General features: G+C 46.1%; 1 protein-coding gene across 6 annotated transcripts; it reads right to left on the bottom strand.

Moving 5' to 3' along the window:
• Positions 1-1,149: 1,149 nt before the first annotated feature.
• On the bottom strand, positions 1,150-19,645 carry LOC119211077 (ninjurin-2-like). Of its 6 annotated transcripts, none has more exons than XM_037461718.2 (5): positions 19,412-19,645; positions 4,317-4,453; positions 3,959-4,038; positions 3,018-3,218; positions 2,296-2,435 (listed from the first exon to the last, which is right to left on the bottom strand). In XM_037461718.2, the coding sequence occupies exons 1-4, from the start codon at positions 19,505-19,507 to the stop codon at positions 3,049-3,051; spliced, it is 483 nt and encodes a 160-aa protein (XP_037317615.1). In that variant the 5' UTR covers positions 19,508-19,645; the 3' UTR covers positions 2,296-2,435; positions 3,018-3,048. The 6 variants fall into 6 exon arrangements, with proteins under 6 accessions (XP_037317617.1, XP_037317616.1, XP_037317615.1 ...); XM_037461717.2 differs by having other exon boundaries at positions 2,301-2,435; positions 3,014-3,218; XM_037461721.2 differs by lacking the exon at positions 3,018-3,218 and adding an exon at positions 3,508-3,669 and having other exon boundaries at positions 2,304-2,435.
• Between the last annotated feature and the right edge of the window lie 2,083 nt (positions 19,646-21,728).

Genomic DNA, 21,728 nt, shown 5'->3' with positions numbered 1-21,728 from the left:
TTAACGAGTCACGCATACCAACTCAAAGGGAGGGAGTTCCAGGTGCACAAATAGACCGGTTATACTGGTACAAACACATGTGTTCACATTGTGCGGCTGCTCCCCTTTGCTTGTTTGCTTGTTGCGTGTGTTGTTGTTGTTGGCCTCCCTGTGTTCCAGGAAGTGTCTCTCTGCCACAACTCTCCGTCACCTTTCTCCCTTCTTCAACCTTTTGTTAAAAAAATCCCCTCAATTATTTGACTTGGGCGTCTGTGTCTGCGTTTGAGTCGAACGACACCTGACCTCCACAGACAACGCGTTATGGATTCATTTATATATATATTAATATTATTAATACAATACCAAGATTTGTAATTAGTCAACCTGATTAAATACAGGAAAGGCCCAGAAGGTTCAGCATCTTAATTGCTTAATTAGTGTTTAATAACCACGTCATTGTCATAATATCTTTATTCTTGATTACGGCACACTCAGATTTCGTCCAGTTATATTTAAGATTGTAGTATAAGAGCACCTTACCTGTCGAGTAGTCTGTGGAAACTGATGCGTATGGGGAAGGTTCACTTTGTCTTTACGTAAGAACCGGAGTGTCCAGTTCTATGAGTTCATTATTCTTTCACTTTCACATTGTTAACGCCATCAAGGTTCTTTTGACAGTTCTTTTTTAACCACCCAATCCGTGAGTAGTAACCACACAAAATAACAGCAAATACACTCCACTATACCCTCAAATACAGTGATTTGCAGCATTGTGCGATCTGATAAATACCTCTGCTTTTCTTTATTTTCCATAAATCCACCATTGAGACGGATGTAAAACAATAATGTTGACGAGCAGGTTGGTCGGGACTGTGGCCTCTGACGTCACTGTGAGGAGGCGAGCCAATTGAAACGTTCTCCGAAATATCCAAAATTGGGAATCATAAAAAAAATCAAAGGCCTTGATTTTGTGTTTAATTTGGTGATTATTACACAATGCTGCTCTTATGAAAGGGAAAATGTTGGGAAAAAGAGGCACAGTATAATAGAAGGGCTTTCCTGCAAATATTACACTTTTACTATGTACAAACATTGTGTTGCCCTTTACGGAAAACAAACTGACAGAGAAGCGTTTTTTTACAGATCTATTCTTTAATTGTGATTATGTTATGTAATCATAAAACAGTGTTAACAAGTACAACAGGTCTGCTCAAAAAACTGACAAAGGAATCGAGCAGCCGAGATGAACGTCAAACGTTAAGGGCAGAAATGGAAAGTAATAAGTCTGTCATTTGCCTTTAATCATCAGCAGAAGTGTGTGTGTGTGTGTGTGTGTGTGTGTTTGTGCGTGCGTGCACATCAGTGAATGCGCATCATGAGCCACGGGAAGTATCCAGTGCTCTGCATGGCGAAGGTACTGATGAAGAAGTTGAGGAATGTGGTGACGAAGACTACGGCGGTTGTTACGTTGTTCAGGTAATCCAGGCGTTTCTGCAGGGTGGAGTTATTCAGGTCCCGACGTCCTGTGAGACACACACACACACACACACACACACACAGGCGCACAGCAACATAGAGAAAGAGAGAGTTCAAACTACACCCGGTGTCGCACAGAAATCCTTCTTTAGGCCCGTGTGGCTTTGCTCAGAGTCAAATTGCCACAGTATTTCTCGCTTTGAAGCGCTGACATCTACACAAGCGCAGGACACACTTGTGACATTATTCTAATGTGCACCTGTTGCTTGGCGTTTACTACGTTCTCTCCGGTGGACTAACAGACCTCGATCAAACGCTCTGAAGGCCAAAAACCACAATAGGCATTGCATAAGCTTCGGTTAAACCGCTCCATTTATTCAGCAGAATGTGTACGTACATATTAGAGGCGTATGTCTCAATAATAATTGCCCTGCTTTTTGTCTGGTATTGAACCTAAAAATAATGTTCTGTGTCAAACAATCGTCTTATAAACTAAATAAACCACATCAAAACATGCTTCCAAATACAAAGCAAAAAGTCTTAAACCATTGTTAATATCAACATTATATGCACAAGCATGTTATTGCAGCCAATAAAAACGTACATATTTACATAGATTTTCAGTTGGTTAACGGGAAGATATTTTAGTTGGGTTACAATGTGAGGCGCATTCCAAGAGCCTGAAGGATAAATAAGATGCTATGTTTGAAGGTCGCATGTGAAATAGACAGCAGGGAATTTCAACTGTGAATCAGCACGTTGACAGAGTGTGCACTGAGCGCATCTGTGGTTGTGTGTGTGTGCGTGTGTGTGTCAGAAGTGGAGTCGAGCCAGCAGCCAGCGGAAGAAACCCGTCCTCTTGGATCCGAAGAAGCTGACAAAGAAGTTAACCACCGCGGTGACGAAGATGACACCTGTGGCGAGGTTGTTCAGGTAGTCGAGTCGTTTCTGATTGGACACCACGTTCAGGTCCCTGCGGGCTACAATACACACACACACACACACACACACACACACACACAGACAACACGCACAGACAAACACACAATTTCAAACACTTACAACACATCCACACACAGTCACACGTGTGCTGCACGTGAAAATCACAGTTGCTCCATACGTGCAGTGATGCAACCGCCAATCAAATTCAGTCACACGCCCTCCGGCCTCGGTCTAGATCAGGGGACATTTTGACCCTCGTCCAACAAATGAACCCCCCCCACAGGTAGAGTCGGGGTACACTAAAATATCAATACAATGTCTGTAATTTAAACTTTTCTAAAGTGAGCGCGTGTGGTTCCACAGCCTGTCCTGCACGATTCAACAAGGTTTTAGACAGAGGCAAGACAAAGAAAAATCAACGTAACTTCACTGCGGTGCAAATTGAGGGGACGGAACGTCCTTTAAACGCAAACAAGAAACATAATTAAAGGAGCACGTTTGTTGGATGCATTTCTGAGATGGATGGCTTTGACCTTTGGACAGAGACAGGCTAAATTCCACACAGGTCAAAACGCGCTAACGTGCAGCTTTTTTTCCCCCCTGCGCGGGAACCTACGTACGGTGCCGCGAGCGCGTCATCGGCCGCGGCGCCTACAGGACGAAGCGCTGCAGCAGCCACCGCAGGAAGCAGCTGCGCTGCGTGCCGAAGGCGGCTTTGACGACGTTGACGATGAGCGTGAGGAGGACGAGGCCCGTGGTCAGATTGTTCAGGAAGTTTAACAGCCGCTGGCGAGAAGGGAGGAGGGTCAGCTCACAACGAGCTGCACACACACACACACACACACGCATACATACATACATACATTACACACAGACAGAAACACACACACACACACACACACACATCTAGTTGGTCCCTTAGCCCAATCCATTCATCCTGTATGAAGTACAGAAATACTGTGGTTGGTTAGTACATTAAGTAGAATGATAAGTCTCAGGGTGTGTGCATGTGCACGTGTGTGTGTGTGTACATCATTTGGTCCTGTGTTGGACGTGTCCGACTCTTTCACTACTTTCCAGACCAGACTCCATATTATAGTCATTGCCTACATCCGAAACGCTAGAAATGCATCCTGAAGAGGCCCGTGCGCTCCATCCCGAAGACGGAGATGAAGATGTTGGTGACAAAGACGAGGAAGATGAGGATGGTGGTTGTGTTGTTCAGGCCGTCCAGGCGCTTCTGATTGGCCTCTTCGTTGATGTCTCGCCGACCTGCAATGATGTACACAAACAGACACACACACACCAAAAAATAGCAGCAAAACAAAAATACAAACTAAGCAAAGTGATCACAGATCACAGTTCCAATGCATTTGAGTTTCAACCTTTTATATTCAGAGCTCGTGTCTCATAAAGAGTGTATTTGGTTGCTACTTCAATATGCACCGAGTGTATCTTCACAGCAAATCAGTAGTCTGTGCGTTAGTGTGTTAACATGAGTGGTTAGGAACACGGAGGATGGATCTCTGATTCATTTCCTGCTGTAATACGATTGGCTCACCGATGATGATGATCAGGACTCCGGCCACTATCTGCAGAGCGAGGGAGAAGGAGATGAGTGTCAGGACGGCAGCGTAGTACCTGACGGAGAGAGAGAGAGAGAGAGGGAAGCGTTACGCAACACGCGTTTATCGACGTGCCCCGAGGCAGCTGTGAACGTGATCCTCCAGGATGGGAGTCCACAATCATCTCAAAAGTGAAACATGAACTACTTTGGAGTGACATGCTGCGGTTTGTCCTTTGCTTGTTCTCTCTTTTCCTTTCTCCCTCTCTCTCTCACACACACACACACACACACACACACACACACACACACACACACACACACACACACACACACACACACACACACACTGTACCTGTATCCAGCTCCCTGCTCGATGACAGTCTTCATGTGGGTGATGTTGGCCAGGAACAGAGCGATGTCCAACATGCCCTCCGCCGCCGTCTTCTTGGTGGCATACAGGTTCATGTTCAGGTTTGAGGCTGAACCTCCCTGAGAAGATTTTTAGGATTCATTATAGAGACTTCAAACGATCCGCACAGCTTCTCAAGGCCTTAGGTACCAAGGTACCAGAAGGAATGCAGCGTTGCTTTCTGTTCACTTTTTCTTCTTGTGTGGTCTGAAATCAAGACAATGAACTCATAATCTGGACACTTGAACACAAGTCACAAAGAAGTAGATTAAAGTGTAAAGTTTCTGTGCTGACGTTTGACCAAGAGAGGGCAGCAAAGACCAAGATCAACGCCGCAGGAGCTGCCTGGAAAAGTCTGATGGGGTAAACTGTGTTTGTTGTTTTATTCATTAAAAATCAAACTCGACATGCATCATTTAAATAGTTTTATTCGTTGTACTAGATGTAGTGAACTTCATTGTACTGCAGCAGGGATGAAATAAGCGTGACTCTTATTTTGACAGCTCAGAAACAATTTTTTTTTTCTCCTTCTCCAAGCTCATTTATTCTAAAATAATAATAGTCATTGTAGCACTTTGGATATCTCATGTGAAAAAAACTGCATGTTTATGCATGTGCATCAGCAGGATCTCCATTTGTTTTAGTTTTTCCACTAAAATGGAAGATGTTCTACTCTTATCTTTAGGAAACAACCAGGATTTCTCTCGGTTTGGCTCCCTTATTGCAGACCACGCACATGTCGGATTACTTAACACTTCCCTACAGATTAAAGCCTTCTGTCAGGAGACAAATCACTCTACCCGAAGCTGCGTCGGCGCAGCTTGAAACAGCGCAGTCTGTTTTTCCTTCGTCTCCACAGAAACAGAGAAGGCGCTGACGGGCCCGACATGCATAGATCACGTGTGCGGGGGACGCTTCTCAACTTCACGACCTCCCTCCGTCTCCAAAGTCCACAGAAACGTAGACGCTGTGCACAAGCAGTGATTGCTCAAACCTGCAGCTTCTCCCCTTTTTGTTTTCATGCGGCCCATGAGGACCTCTCTTTCATTTACTGAGAGCCTTAATGGTCACCAGTGTTTGCAGCTCATTGTGTTCACCCTCCAGTCGTCGTGGCAACGCCGTGGTAGATGTCAACAGTGTTCTCGTGGGCCCGAGATCATGTGGCTCGGTTTCTCCCTTGACCTTTTCAGACGGAAACTTGGCAGGTGCAGTTTTGCAAAAAAATAAAATAAATATATATATATATATATATATATATATATATTTATATATATTTTCCGACAACAGTGTTTAAATGAGGCCTCTGTCTTATCGGGAGCGCGCCTTGATTTCTGGAACGAGACGTCGCTGTTGACATATTCACGAGTAGGTTTTTGGACTCTCCGAGAGCCACAAAACCAGAAGCAAAACAAACCGGCCGGCTCTGGGCAGGAAGGAAAGAATGCCTTTTGGGGGTATTTTTGGACAACCTGCACCTTGCACGTCATCCCAATGTTTACCAAGTCCCGACTTAGATTTCAAGCCTGAAGAAATTCATTCCTGTGAAGAACAACTTACGCCCCCCCCCCCCCCCCTGTCCCGTCCCGATGCTGTGATCCCAACACATGTGGGCTTCATACAGCCCCTCTTACAGTACAGCTTGATCCAGACGGGGGGGGGGGGGGGGGGGGGATCTCCAAGAAAGTATGAGGCAATTCCTGGAACTGCGGTTCTGTCAAAACACTACGAGCACGTGTTCCGAGCCCCTTTTTGAGTGTTTTGTGTGTGCGAGAGACGGAGAGAGGGAGGCAGAGCTGGAAGGAAAAAGAGAGGAAGAGAGGAAGGGATGTGGGCAAGAGCAAGAAAAGAGAAGAAGTTTGTATAAATAAGCTGGCCTGCTGCCATTTTCTTTCTCCTTTGGGGACTCGTGTGGTCACAATTTATCAACCTCAGCTTTGGGCATACCCCCAAAACACACACACACACACACACACACACACAGAACACAATCATAACATTGCAATGGCCTACATACCGTTTTATGTACCATGTGTGTTCGCTTAGTTTAACGTGCTTTTCTGAAGCTTAATGTGAATTTATATTGGAATTTATGGAATTATGATTTTTACCACCATTGGTTTCCCCGGACACGGAGGGACGTGTCCTTGTTTACAGCACGCGTTTCATCTTGAAAAGCCCTGAACCAGCAGCCGCGAAGGTCCCGGGGTCGACTTTACCTGACTCTTGCTTCTGTGGAATGAGAAGAAAAGAACATCTTCTCGACTTCTTCGCTCGCCTGCATGAAATCACCGTTTACAACTTGTTTCCTAATAATTCGGCAGCTGCCGATGTTGTGCGTTAAAACCGTTACAGGATCTGCAGCATATTAGCGGCTCGTTGTTCTGGCCTTACTGGATTATTGTCCCATTGTATATGGTGTTTTTGTGAGGTTTCCCTCTTGATGCTGAGCAGCACTCAATAAAACTGCTATCAAACTTTATGTTCATTGCTTATTGCTTAAAAACGACTTGACTAATGTCCACATACAATAAAAGACGAAATGGGAACATGCTGCTGCATCTGCAAAGAATTGCTGTAAGCCCGCTTGCATCATGTGATCGCTGGGATTGATGGCTTTTGGATTATCACCATGATATATCCATGAATTCATGGAACGTATAATTGTGAAAATAACATCTTAAATTGGCCTTGCTACTCAGACAGGGGTATAAAAACAAAAACGTTCATCACTCTGACTCATGAATCCAAGTATTTGGATCTGATGGCAGGAAATGAAAAAAGTCATTAAAGTTACGACAATTAATCATGACGGCCACTTGAATGAATGAGTGAGAATCCTGTTTAATTACAGTATTCTGATGATGTAAAATGTTAGTGCAGGTTAACTTTACCCCTGTAGACAGAGCTTCTCTTCTCCTCTCAGTGATGTTGGTGGACATGTGGTATTTGTACACTCGACGCATGTAAAACTTCCATTCCTGACTTTCACTGATGCACGGCCCAAGGCCCGGGGACCGTATCCCATGATGCACCCACAAACGCTCCGCACACACCACAGTCACAACACACACGAGGCGCACACTTGAATGTGTCGCTCCGCGTGTACAGATTTGTGTACATTTGTGCCCCCCCCCCCCCCCCCCCAAAAAAAACTACAACTCTGTTCACTTCTAATTGCACATAGACACACACAAATATACACCAGACCACATGGGAGCCCCCCAGGCCCCCTTTTGACCCAACAGGAAGTGCTCCTCCCTTGCGCTCCTATTGGTTGCCATCAAGGCCAATAGGAGGGGAGAGCCCAACTAGGAGTGGAGCTCCGGTTTTTCTTCTAATAAATTCTTTTTACTGTTCGTCCACCTCTCCATTGCTCCGTCCTCGCCCCTCTGTCGTCTTCGTCTCCCTCCGCCTGGTTCTCTGTGGCTGCCATTCGGGGGGCGAGGGAGCGCGAAGGAAGCGGAAAAGCAGATGAAGCGAAACTGATAAGTGTCGCGGAGAAGAGTCGAGGCCCTCTGGGCAGAGACACGAGTTCGGGCCTCACACTTTGCCTGTTCTGTTTGCCCCCGAAACTAACAGTACCACGTACACGTTTTTAAGAAATGACTCACATTGCTTCCTGCCACAGTGGCTTTCCTCGTTAAACAGGCACTCTTAACAGGAAGTTAGAGCGCGTCTATATGTTACAGCTGAGCACTCGGCTTTTTGGGGGGTTTCTAATCACCGGTGGCACAAAAGAAGTGAGGATTGAATTGACCTCTGAGTGCCAGCAGAGCCGTCACACCCCTTTCTGTGTTTGTTTGTTTTAGGGACACGGGTCAGCCCTCCTACCGCTGCTTTTCAGGGTTATTTGGTTGTATGTTAATGTCGATCTGAGAGGAAGGGGGAGGGCTGGGAGGGTGGGGGGGGGGGCGCAAGTGTAAAGACCCATTATGTTGAGAGAGATGCAAACAGCAGATACAACTCAACACGTGCACACAGCATCGGACAAAGTGAGTTAGAGTCAATGCACTTATTGGGTGAACTTTGACATGCACATGTAGGTTTGTTACCTACACAAACACACGTGCACACGCATGCACCATTTGTGTCATGACTCACACATGGCTTTACAAATGACCCTTTAACTCTGCCCCTGCTGACAGGGCTGTAATTAGTGAAGCCGGCTTGACAATGAAAACCTTGACTTGCTGCGTTGCTTCCTTTTTATTCTTTAAGCCAGATGCTGATCAGGATCCCACCTGAAGATGATGCTGATCTTTACCTTTTGGCTTGGAGGGAGTCAATAAGCAACACCCAAAGTGGTCCCATTGTTATTATTATTCTTTCACAAACAAACCCGATCCCGCCGAGTCCCTTTAACACCACTAAGCGAACCCTCATTGCAAAACTCTTCTGTTACGCACGTCCTTGTCCCTTTTTCATCCAGAGGCCCTTCTTCCACTCACTTGTACTGTTCTCTACCGTAAACCATTGCTTCATTTCTTGTCTCTGCCTCCCTGCGGTTGATGAACAGGTAGGAAGGCTTGGAAGCCTCAGTAATTGCTGGGCAGGATGTACACAAAACTCACGTGTGTGTGTGTGTGTGTGTGTGTGTGTGTGTGTGTGTGTGTGTGTGTGTGTGTGTGTGTGTGTGTGTGTGTGTGTGTGTGTGTGTGTGTGTGTGTGTGTGTGTGTGTGCGTGAGATTTATGAGCAAACAGAGATATGTGTTTTTGTGCAAAGTTAACAAGCCTAACAGAGACTTTTCCCGGCTGAGTCAGCTAACTTCTGCGTGGCTCAATGCTAACTTTAAGAAGCATGAAATATTTAAATTTTACATCTCGTCTAGACTTTCCAAATGTTAGATTTTTAGCTATTTTGTGAAATAATGATTGCGAAGGAGCCAACGTACAGACAGGCATTAAGTTTTCATTTCAGGCCTTTTACAAAAAAAACTGAACCCAAAAGTTCTGCACCATATTTTGCACAGTTTTTATCATTTTTTGTCTGACATGTAACATGTGCGTAGAAACACATCTTAGATTTAGAACGTGGAAGTGATGTCATTTTTGCTTTGGTCTTCATTTCTTCAAAAAACACAGTGATTTAAGACATACAGGTAGAGAGTGCATGACTGCTCCATTCCACCAGATGGGTGTGTGTATTTGTGTGTCTCCGTGTGTGCGTTTGAGCGGTCTGTGGGAGGGAGAGGAGAAGTGGCAGAAATCTGATACCAGTTGACTCCCTGCGTTCCTGACCATGAACACATGGGGAAATAGGTCCTCACGTATGTCTCCACCAGCTGGGCCTTCGGGGCACCTTTCATAGATTCCACTGGCCGAGTTTCAATCAATCAATTCAAGTCAATCTCAAGGCAAAAGTCATGCGTGCTTTTACCTCCAGCGCTTGGATTTAGATGATTTAGCATACGGTTTGGTTTCAATCCGCCTCGCCAGCGTGTCTTTCTTGGCTCGACTTTGAAGTTCCCATAACAACAAAAGACGATAAACCCCAAAAATGGCGGAGAAGAGGAGTCGCTGATTAAAACACGTATCTGGGCTCTGAATCAGAAATGTGTTTAGGGAACAGCTCCCTATAGCATGCTAGAACGCCTTGACATCAGCTACAGGTGTGTAGTTGTTGTTGCGTACGTGTAAAAAGAAGAGGCCAAAAAACCCACCCGGTTCTCCTCTGACGTCATCAGAGGCTGTTGCATAAGAGCTTGACATGCGCCGTGTGCGGTTATGGCCTCCTTTGGCCTGCCCAATACCTTTTGAAAAAAAAACACGCGCCCCGTCGGTGTGCGTTCGGCCCATGGAAACGCTCCCAAACACACGCACAAACAGACACGCTGTTACTGTTACTGAGGTGGCCACTTCAGTTTCGCCTCGACGCTGACAAGCAGGAATGATAAGTACGCGTAGGCCTTAGTTACCACGCCGCCTCCCGGCAAACGTAAATCTCTTGAATTTACAGCTCGGTCAGACGTCGTCTGAGGGGCCGGTTATAATGGCGCGGGGATTTCATCTTGGCTTAATGCAGCTTTTTCTCCGTGCTTCCATTTGAGGGGGCGAAGGGCAACTGCTTTTCACGCGCCTCACGGATTCTCTTAACTCCACCCACAATAGATGCAGGCGTTCATTGACCCGAACTAGAATGTGTATGTAAGCAGCTGGTTTTTTCAACACGCTTTTAGTCTTGACAAAAAGTCCGGTTCCACCATTGGCTTTTAGCGTGTAATTTCAGTTAATGAAGACCTCAAAAAAAAAAAAAAAAATGGGAAAACCGAACCTCAGAAAGAGGCTCTTCAAGCTTTCGAGGGCTGAACAACATTTCCCTGTTGTTGATGCTGTTAAGACGCTCCGTGGGGAGTAAGTGGCTTAACACCAATCTCTCCGCCAATAGCAAAGAGACCAAAAAAAGACACTCTCCTAAAATGTGTTCCATCAAATCTAACTCTAAAAATGAGTGTGTTTGAAAATGTAGATTATTTACCATTGGATTCCCATTGCCTCCAACTAAACACACACACACACACACACACACACACACAACAATGGTTGCTTCACACAATGGCTCGTAAAAAAAAGGGGTCCCTTCCAGGATGATTTGTGGAGTTGTAAAAATACTCTTGTCATTGTGAAGTGTTTGCTTTAAGGTTTCTATCCCAGGGAAGGCATGTGTGGAAAGGGCAACACTGCGATGTCAAAGAGTCTTTGTGACGGCAGCGATATCTGCAATTCTTTTGACAAGTCATACGGTAAATAATGGAATTGCCCATTTTATAAAAAATAAAAAAAAAGATTAATGCCATTGATGTTTCAGCAATAAATCAGACTTATCAAAGTGTTACGGCGCCATGCTGTTATCTTTGCTGCCACCCTCCAGGAGAACAGTGAGTTGCTCAAGGACCCCTCGGGGGTGCAGATGTTTGCTCATGTGGGAGCCGGTTGCAGACCTTCCCTCCGAAGGAATGTTGTCTCCAGAGCAGCAGCACACGGGTCATTACAAAAGGGAAATAAGCATGAAACGAGGTTCAGATCGTGAGATAGTTCAAATGTTTCACAGCGAAAGAGACTAGGAATATTCCTTAAATAGGTTACTAGAGGCAGCGTTCACCAGGGTGACTGAGAACAAAAGCGCTTTAAGGTTGAAATGTTTCGATTGCGGCGAAATGTCCTGATGTTGTTGTTTTCACTTCTCTGTGACATTCAATGCGGAGCGAAGAAGGGGTTTTGGATTGTTAAACCAATGTCAGTTCAAAAAGAAATCTTACTCATTTTTGGTTTTGTGCGTTTGTTTCACACTGTAGGTGTAAGTATACGACCACAAACTCAATAAAGCATCAAGCAACGCAACAGGTAAATAGTTCAATTTATGAGTCATGAAGCCTGAGAGTAACAAGACACCGTGGTTACACAACGTGTCCCGACAATGTTTGCGGGTTTGGCGTAATCATCATTGACAGATCCTTAAAGTTCGTTTGCCACAACATTAGAGTGAGTGGCAGAGGAGAGGGGAAGGGGCACACTGCTGCACGACGCGTGTGTGTGTGTGTGCGCACATTTTATACTGCACTGTAAATAGTTTGTGCGGCTGTGTTTTTTTCGGGGTGGTGCCGGAGGGGCCGAGGTGTGGTGTGAAGAGGTCCAATCAAAGAACGGTATCTCGTTCACTGGTGTCGTGTAAAAAAAAAAAAAAAAGAAAGAAGAAAAGTAAAGCTCAAAGCTCAAGCTCTCGGGCCTCAGCCATGTGTGACATCGCAGGCCATTTCTTCTGCAGGCTCTAATGACTCGGCCTTCATCACACACACACACACACACACACACGCGTGCGCGCGCCCATGCACACTTCCTTCCTCTGTGTTGGTGTGCGCGTGGGCATTACCCGCTTCCCGAGTTCCAAGAATTCCGCTGTTTTGTGCCAAAGCTGCATCCCAGATCTGTAGAAATTTAAAGAAGCAGACAGATGTGGACAACGCCTGGGTCTCAAAACATAAAATAAAAAGGGACAGACGAAAAAAAAACAACCTTTGAAATCAAATTCCGGGAGTTTCTTTTGCTTCTGTATTAGTAACAGATACTTCAGATACCACAAATGATGGAACTTTCCAATTTTCCAACTTATAACTCATATAAACATTATTGTAAAGGTACATGAAGGTACAACAGAGAACTGCGTGTTTGCCAAATCAGATGCATTTCCAGTGGAATGTAGTTTTGACTGAAAAAGCCTGAGGAATTTACTCAGATTGAAGGGAATCTCAGTTTGGGCTTGAAGAGTCAAACTTTAATGATGAGGGCAGCAGTAAAAGAATGTGCTTACATACTGTGCATACATGGCAAAGGGGTTCATTAAGAAATAGATATTGATCTTCCAGAGATCATTGTAAAAAGCTTTTTCACTGCCGATGTGCCTTTGAACAAAGGACTGAAGCCCCCCCCTTTATTTCTTCAATGGCAGTAGTTAATGGTAGTCGATGATTTTGTTTTGGTGGTCCTGAAATCCACCTCAAAACTCACCGAATACTGTGCGCAAGAAGTCCGATCCACAGCGCTCTGTTTACCTGGGATGTGACAGGTGGGAATCAACCCGAAGCCAAAAGGTTTTTCCACAGGTACAACGTGCGCTTAGGCACACAACCGCTCAGCTGCACCTGGGACGCCGGTTCTACCAGTCGGCTCTGTCCAACCAACGCAGCGCCTCTCTGTCTCGGCACGCACACGCCTGGCTCTGTGTCACTAGTGGAGAATTTATGTTTTAAGCTCATTTGATGTGCCTGATGTGCGTATGCAGATGTGCCCGACTGCGTGAACGGACGTCTTCACACACACACACACACACAGATTTTCGGATCTCAAGATGTATCATAAAATGTTCCATTTTGCACACATCAGTCTTTGGTGAAAAATGTCCACCTTCAGGGAAGTTCATTTACCACAGTAATAAAAAAGCAAGAGGAAATTCTTCACTGTAATAACTGAGAGGCCGATACGGAGATATCGGATGTTTGGGGCGCATAGCTGAGGTTCACACACTGTCAATCACAGCCCGGCTGCCCGGTAACCGCAAGAGTCACTGTTGCTGTGGCGATGATCAACGCGGCTCTGAGAGCAGCTCTCCGATCAAAGCCACCTCAACGGGCCACTCGTGTCAACACGCTAACAACATGCAGCCGAGGTTGATGGGATGCTTTTTAGTGTTGGACAGAAATACATTTTGACTTGACGACGGCGCTAAATGTTAAGTTAGTCAGGGAGGCAAAGTTATTCCAATTCCTCCTTTCGAGACGGTAAATGAATGAAACTAAATGTCTTGGCAATTCATCTGAGATAATTCAATACGTAAACGTTTCAAGCTATTGGTGGAAGTAAAGGGAAAGCCAGGGAGTGAAGTCGCCGCCTCCTCTGGGGCCTCCTCTGGGGCCTCCTCTGGGGCCTCCTCTGAATATCCGTGGCACATTTTATTACAATTCATCCAATATGTTTTCCTCTAAAATACAACTTGCCAATGTCACAAGAGGACAAGATTGTTATTCCATCAATATTGTGATGAAATATACACAAAACAGTTATTCATCAACTTAGTATTTCCTTTCTTGTCTGTTTTTAATGATAGCCAATGACTGTGTGTGTGTGTGTGTGTGTGTTTGGCCCTGAGAAGGAGTGAATAACTATTTGTATAAGAGAAGTTATTGCTGTGTATTTTCACCGAGGGGGGGGGGGTCAACGTCTACACATATATTCCAGCAACGCACATTCACACAAACATAGAGGTACTTAAACTCAGACGGGACATTTTTTTCTTTGGGCCCCCAGAGGCTCCTAAAGATGATGTATATGTTTGCACAGAGCAGGCTTTCTTTGACAAAGAAACTGTGAAAGTTGTAAAAAGAAATGTTATGTTTACAGTTGTGGGGAAGTTTTAAAACCCAAGAAGGGACAGCTACATGCTCGTTAAAGGAGAAAATACACAGATGCAGGTAATTATCATAAAAAATAAAGATTAAAGCCAACCTTTTCTCTGCCTTTTTGAAATAAAACATATATGACAATTTCTATGGAAGAAAATACATTTGTGAGTCAATAGGCAACGATTTCCAAATCAATGATGACAACAGAAAGGCCTCTGTGCTTTCACACAGAGAAAAATGAATGACACAGAGCCTTTGTGCCACTGTTGGCGTGATCTCATTGTGTGGAGATCAACAATCGTCCCATGAGCACCGAAGGCACCGAGGGGGGGGGGCGTCAAGCGGCCGAGTCCGGATGAGGTCAGACAGAACCGTCTTCCTGCCCTGCTGCCCCCTTTTTTCTTTTCTCCCTTTCACACATTGAGAAAAAGAAATCACACATGACCTCACGCAGCTCCGGCACAATGGTGGAAAGCTCGGCGCGATGCTGTCACGTAGTCCGTGACCCCTCCTCTCGTAACATAAACCTGCGCACGTACCTGCAGTCCAACAAGCTCAGGGGGGTCACACACACACACACACATACACACACTGTGGATGAGATTGTTGAGCACAAGTAGCTCTTATCCTCCTGGATTCTACACGCTCCCCTTGTTTTTATTAAGAAGAATGCAGTGACAAGATCGATGTCAGTGTGGAATCTGAGCATGAGCTAATTGACACAACGCACATACTTTATGATGCAGTACACCCCCCCCCCCCCCCCCCCCTCCCCGTCCGCTCGACCTCACCACTCCCCACCACAGACAGCCTCTAGCATTGTACATGTTTACGACATTGTGCACGTTCATTGCTGGTCCTGTCTGCGTCTGTCCAATGATGATCCATCTCGATGGATTCAAGGAACAAAAAAAGCATTTGACAGCTCCAAGCGTCTTTATGAGCTGCGTGCGTATGCAAAGCTCTCAGAAAAGTCTGGTATGCATTTTTCAAGTATGTGTGTGTGTAGGAGTTAGTGTTGTGAGTTATAATGTCCCGGCATGCGAGCCTCAGCACTGGAGTGGGGGGGGGGGGGGGGGTTATTTTCTTCCCTGGCACGTGCAGCTGGAACAAGTGGATGAGGAACAAAAGTGTGACATCACACTCTGGTCCTAACGCCAGTGATTTATTTCATGAGTATTAAGGTTTTTGGGATAAGCTTTTGTTTGGGTCGACTAACTGAGGAAAGACTCTTTTTACTCAAGGAAGATTTAAGGAGACGTCAAGATTGGAAAGTGTCTCCCACTGAGACACAATCATTTTGGATTAATGACCGAGAGACGGCAGGAGACAGAGAGACTGGCGTGTGTGTGTGTGTGTGTGTGTCTGTGTGTTTTTATCTGGTGTGTTCTAAAGTTTTGTCTGGTACCATTTGTCGTGGCTTATTTTTTTTTTTTCCGCACACACTCACAAACCTCAAAGTCCTTTCACGTTTCAGCATGCGGAAGAACACAAACGGCAGCCAATTGGACTCTATTCCAGCAAAAAAGCTGTTTCACATTCGAGCCGAGTCGGCTGTCTAAAATAAAGAAAGAAAACACACACTTCCCCTTTGAGGCGAGAATTGAAGACAGTCAAGACGACAAGTTTCTGTGTGTTTTATTGGGTCTGTTGTTCCATTCAAGCAAGCTCACCTTTATTCAAGTTGGAAGTTGGACAACAGCAAGTGACCAGCAACATGAAAGTACTTTCCTTGGAGCCAAATGGGACCAAAAGTCAGACAGGTCATATTGACATTGGAAAAAAAACTACACAGCCCAACAAAACGTCCCAACTTCCAACTGAGGTAATTGCACGTGTTAATATGCGAGTGAAAACAAATCGGACCTCATGTCCCCATTTAATATATTCTGATGACAAATGGGAATTAAAGAAAAAAAAGATCTGATTATCTTGATATTAAATACTACATTACAATGTAAACTCACGCAGTAAATATCAACGTACCAAGACATGTCCCGCAAATATTGCAACACAATTGCACAACAAAAGAAGAGGCTCAGCTTAGTCCAGGGTGAAAGTTCCCAGAACCCCCCCCCCCCCCCACACACACACACACACACACACATACACACATGCATGCACACAAAAAAGGACTTTCTCGTACTTCACAGATAGACTTAGAATCTGCCATGAGGGGGGCCGAGGAGATGTTACACGGGCGGGCACACACACACACACACACACACACAGACACAGATGCACATAACGTCACAGAGGGGCAGCGATGTATTCTGGGAGGTGAGATATGTGGGAAGAAGATGAGAGGGATGGTGGCCATGGAGCAGCAGGCTCTAAAAACCGACGGAGCAAATCAAAACTATCGCAGTCAACAAGTAGTTATTCAGAGGAAAGGTGCAGGCGGAACGAGAGATTTACGCTTGTCACAGTTGTTTTTATGAGACGTGGTGACAAATGATCTCCATCATCCGTTAAAATTGCGGTCATTGTTGGCATGAGTGACAACACAAAAAACAACCATGCAACGGTTGAGCCGACTCATCCGTGTCTCTGTGATATCCTGCTTTTTGTCAACAAAACCGGACCTTATTTAGACGGGGAGTACTATCTGTGCAATCAAACATTGACATAGGCTTAATTCCACCGCGACAGAGAGCTCCGTTGTGGTCTAAAAACAAACAACAGGTGAGTCACCGAGTGAGACGTTTCTTTCAATTCCAGGAGCGCTCGCTGGATTTCTTTTAGATGACCCAACGACAGATTAATGAGACTACTCGTTTAAAGACGACAGATTAATAAGACTACTCGTTTAAAGACGACAGATTAATAAGACTACTCGTTTAAAGACGACAGATTAATAAGACTACTCGTTTAAAGACGACAGATTAATAAGACTACTCGTTTAAAGACGACAGATTAATAAGACTACTCGTTTAAAGACGACAGATTAATAAGACTACTCGTTTAAAGACGACAGATTAATAAGACTACTCGTTTAAAGACGACAGATTAATAAGACTACTCGTTTAAAGACGACAGATTAATAAGACTACTCGTTTAAAGACGACAGATTAATAAGACTACTCGTTTAAAGACGACAGATTAATAAGACTACTCGTTTAAAGACGACAGATTAATAAGACTACTCGTTTAAAGACGACAGATTAATAAGACTACTCATTTAAAGATCCGCATTCGTGGAACGCTCGTTGAACGCTCCGAGCGCACCATGGGGGGGGGGGGGGGGGAGGGCGTGGCCAGGTGCGTCGCCAGGTGAAAAAGAACATGGCGTCTCCGCTTATTCTCCATGGCGCAGCGGCTCCTTAAGGGGGGGTGGGCGGCCTTCTAGGCAAAAGCTCGGGGGGGAGGGGGGGGGTCGTCTCCATCGTCAGGTGACTCGGCTTCATTGGCCATCAGAAGGACACCAACCAAGTGTCGAGCACCAGGAGACGACCTCCTTGGTCGTCTCCTGGTGCTCGACTCAGTCTTTGAGTCACACGGGCCTGGAGGGGCCCGCGCGTGACCCCCCGGCGGCTGCGTGTCAGCGCGTGTCGCTGTGCTCTATTACACATAGGCAGCGACTTAGAGGTGCAAAGCATTCGCACCATCGAAATAGAATCGTCATGGCGGGTTCATGCAGTAACTGCATAACTGTACTCGATTTGACGACATTGAAATGTGACTGGGAAACACATCACATTGAAATGTGACTGTGTTTCCCAGTCACATTTCAATGTCGTCAAATCGAGTACATCATCCCTTCATCCTCTGCCAACCAGCAAATAGGGGAAACGGGTTTTTGAATATTTGTATTTGTGAGATAGAAGGCGTTGCAGGTCTCCTACCAACAGTCGCGGTGGCCTTCATTGCTGTTGTCCATAAAGATTTGTTTTTGCTAATTACAGCTGTCGTTAGACACCGTGATGGCAAACTGTGCTTTCATAAATGCTAATGCTGTTGGTGGGATGGAAAGGAACCGCACGTTTGTGTGTTCACTTAAATGAATGAACAGAAGCGGCATTCATGAGGGGTGAATTTGGACGTGGTTTGAAGGCAGCAACCTTATTTTTGCAGCTACATGAATTCAGACCTGCTGACAGGAAGCCAAACTACAAAAAAAACCTTTAGTAACATTGCTATTGTGTAAAATTCAAGACCTACTGTTAAATTTAGTTTTGTTTACAGCTTGGTGATGTTATTCCTGATTCAATTACGACACACAACCCCCCTAACACACACACACACACACACATGCACACATGCACACATATACCACACTATCTGAATTTAATCAACACAATTTGAGCTTGGTTTTAATTCACCTATAAAGCCTGTGATTATGTGGTTATATTTAGTGTGGATGGCCCTGAAAGGAACGTGATCCACAACTACGTCCACGCGCCAACACACACACACGTACGTACACACACACACACACACACACACACACTTACTCTTGAGTAACTGCACTTTGTTCACTGGAGACCATGTAGCTAAATATACCAGTAACCGACAGCCTGTGTGTGTGTGTGTGTGTGTGCTAGATAAACTGTGTGCATACCTATTACTGTAGGGAATAATGAGCCCGAAGAAGATTTGAAGATGCAAGGTGGTACAATGCTGTTTTAAAAGCTCAACTTTATACTGAAAAAAGAGAGGAAAATAAATCTTGTTCTTTAAACCCCAACCTTTCCGTGACCTCTTTTTTTTACGGGCACTAATGAGTCCGTGTCCCGTTGACCACCGGCCCGCATGAGAGGATTTAGCTTGCCTTTGCACCTAAGCCCTAATTGATTTTTGATGGATGTGGCGATCGTAGGCCCGGTCCCAGAATAGATGGAGCCCAGCGAGCCGCGCAGCAGCCCCTCTGATCCTCAGCTCTCACGTGGGCAGGACATACCGCAGCTCTGTGGCAAAGCCGAGAGGGCAGCAGCAGAGTCGGAGTCGGCGATAGGCCCGGGGGGTGGGGGGGGGGGGCCGAGACGAAAAGAGTGAAGGTAAGAGGCGAGAGAGAGAAAAGCAGCAGAGGAAGAACGGACCGAGAGCTGCATCTCCACGTCGATCACATTGGTCGTCCTTTGTCTCTCTCTCTCTCTCTCTCTCTCTCTCTCTCTTTTCACACAGTTTATTTTGGGTGCACTCACCTGGAGGGGGCCGCCGGCCGGCATGGTGGATCTCAGCGACGTCAGGTCGATGTCTCGGCCCTGCTCCCCTCTCTCTGTCTTGCCGAGTCCCTGCATAATTAAGGCCCCCACACACACACACCCACACACACACACACACACACACTCGCGTTCACGACTGTTACCCCGACGGCAGTGGAAACGCTGATGCGTGGATGGCAGTGGCCGCTGTGAAGGGAAATGACCCTGGGAGACGGGCACCGGGCACCAGGCAAGGCCGGGGGGGGGGGGGGAGAGGGGGGAGGCAGCCGAGGGACCAACAAGTGGCTTATTCACCCCATCCTGCACCCTCCACCCCTCCCTCCCCCTCCTCTATCTGTCTCTTTCCACTCTTCCAGGCTGCTCCCCCCCCCCCCAGGTTGTACAAATGCTGCAATATTAAGAATTAAGCTTCACCCTGAAAACCAGGAAGAAAAATTGTCCAATCGTTAAGCTGTTGCCGTATTTAAAGTCTCGGCCCTGTCAACGACTCGATTTGACGCGCCGTCTATTTGTGCGTGTTTGCCCAACAAAAACACGCTGCTGTATTTCCGTTAAGTTAACTGAGGTCGGACGTCTTTCTCGTCAAAGCACTGAGGCTCCACTGTCGGGGGGGAGGTAACAGCTCTCTGAAAACCTGCGACCCCAAAGGCCCTGCAGCAGCGACCCGGTGGCGCCGTGTGTTCACGGGAGACAACACGCACAACCAAAGCACAAGAACCTGACCTATCTGCATTTTTTTGAGAAAAACAAAATGACATTAAACCTGCCGGCACAGATGGAAAATGCGCTCAAATATAGCAACAACTACTCACGTGACGCACATGCACACGCAGTGCTCTCTGTCTTGTGTCCTGGGGGTGAAGAGGGTCGTCAGCAGTGATTTTAAAAAAAGCGAGCTCATAATCCTGGAGAAATTATCACCTCGGTGGTAGGAATTTCATTAGGTTAAGTGTACGGGAACGTACACACACACACACCCACACTCAAAGGAACCATTGTCCCACTTTGTTAAGGCCCATGTAAGGGGGCAACACAAAAGGGGTTATTGGAGAAAATGTATAGCTCACATCGGTCTCACCTCGCATGCCCCGGGGCTTGCTGTTGGGCAAATCTAAAGAGCAGTGGAATTAACCGTGGAGCTTAACAGCCATTACGTGTGATGCATGCTGCGTTTCCAACGTAGTAAACTGTCCATGCACTAATGTACAGAACAACCTGTCTCAGACTTTGTGTGCATTTCTTTCACACTCGAAAAAAAACAACAAAAAAAACACGTGGGCGCAATTATTTTTGCAGCACTCATTCAGGACACATCTGCTTTCTATTTTCTCTCTAATGGATAATGTGTTTAAGCTCTCAGGCTTAAAGCACAAACGTCTGCCTTTTCGCTTCTTTTTTTTTCTTCTTCTTCTTCTTCTTTTTTTTCTTCCGTGTCACATTTGCATTAACAAGCTTCCAGGAACTGTCAGCCGAAGTTATTTTGTTTTTTTGCGGTTTTTCCAGAATTACACCTCTGGCTTCTCTCCTGGACTCGGTGGCAACATCGCGTTCGCCCATTTGACTCCCCCCGCGATGAACGGCCGGACCCGCTGGAGCAGAGAATTCCGAGTTGATCCCTAAATGCGAGGCTAGAAACGAACCGTCCTGCCCCCCCCCCCCCCCCCCTCCCCCCCAAAAAATGTCTTTCCTAGAAACAAGAGCTTACGGCACTCACTCGCGCCAAAAAGCGCTCTCGTTGTTCGCCTCCTAACAAACAGAGTCTTTAAGAGATGACGGATGCATTCTGCACAGACACATTTTATTTCTACCCGTGCTCCCTGGAAAGAATACAAATGCGGCGGTTTGAGTTAGGCATCTTTACTCCACTCTCCCCCCCCCCCCCTCCTTGCCCTACGGGGGGGCTTAAAGGATCAGGTTTTCTGACAGCTAAATGTGTCCCCCTGCTCTGGAAAAGGTCATTCAGGTTCACACAGGCAGGTAATGATGTTCCCTTTTTCATGGTATCGTTGTGTTTCTCTACATCGAGGCTAAAGCAGAAGCTTTTAACGGCCGCACCTGTCGTTTTTTGCTAAAGTCCTGTAGATTAACATCTCGGCCTTTGAAAAAGTAACGCCGTCGGCGATCTGCGAGTGCGAGCTCTCTGCTCGTCTTGCAGCACTTCTGCCCGACCGTGAGCGAGGGTTTCGCGGCGTTGCGAAACGCTCGCAAGACCTGCGACGCAGGCTTTTTGTTTTTGGCTCATGAGCGAAAGGCCGGTAACGTTCCTTTGTGTGTGGAGGCTATTAATATCAGGGCC

Source organism: Pungitius pungitius, chromosome 2 (assembly GCF_949316345.1).
Source record: "Pungitius pungitius chromosome 2, fPunPun2.1, whole genome shotgun sequence".
NCBI lineage: Eukaryota > Metazoa > Chordata > Actinopteri > Perciformes > Gasterosteidae > Pungitius > Pungitius pungitius.
The sequence above is the reverse complement of the archived record's forward strand: the minus strand, read 5'-3'. Positions and strand labels throughout refer to the sequence as shown.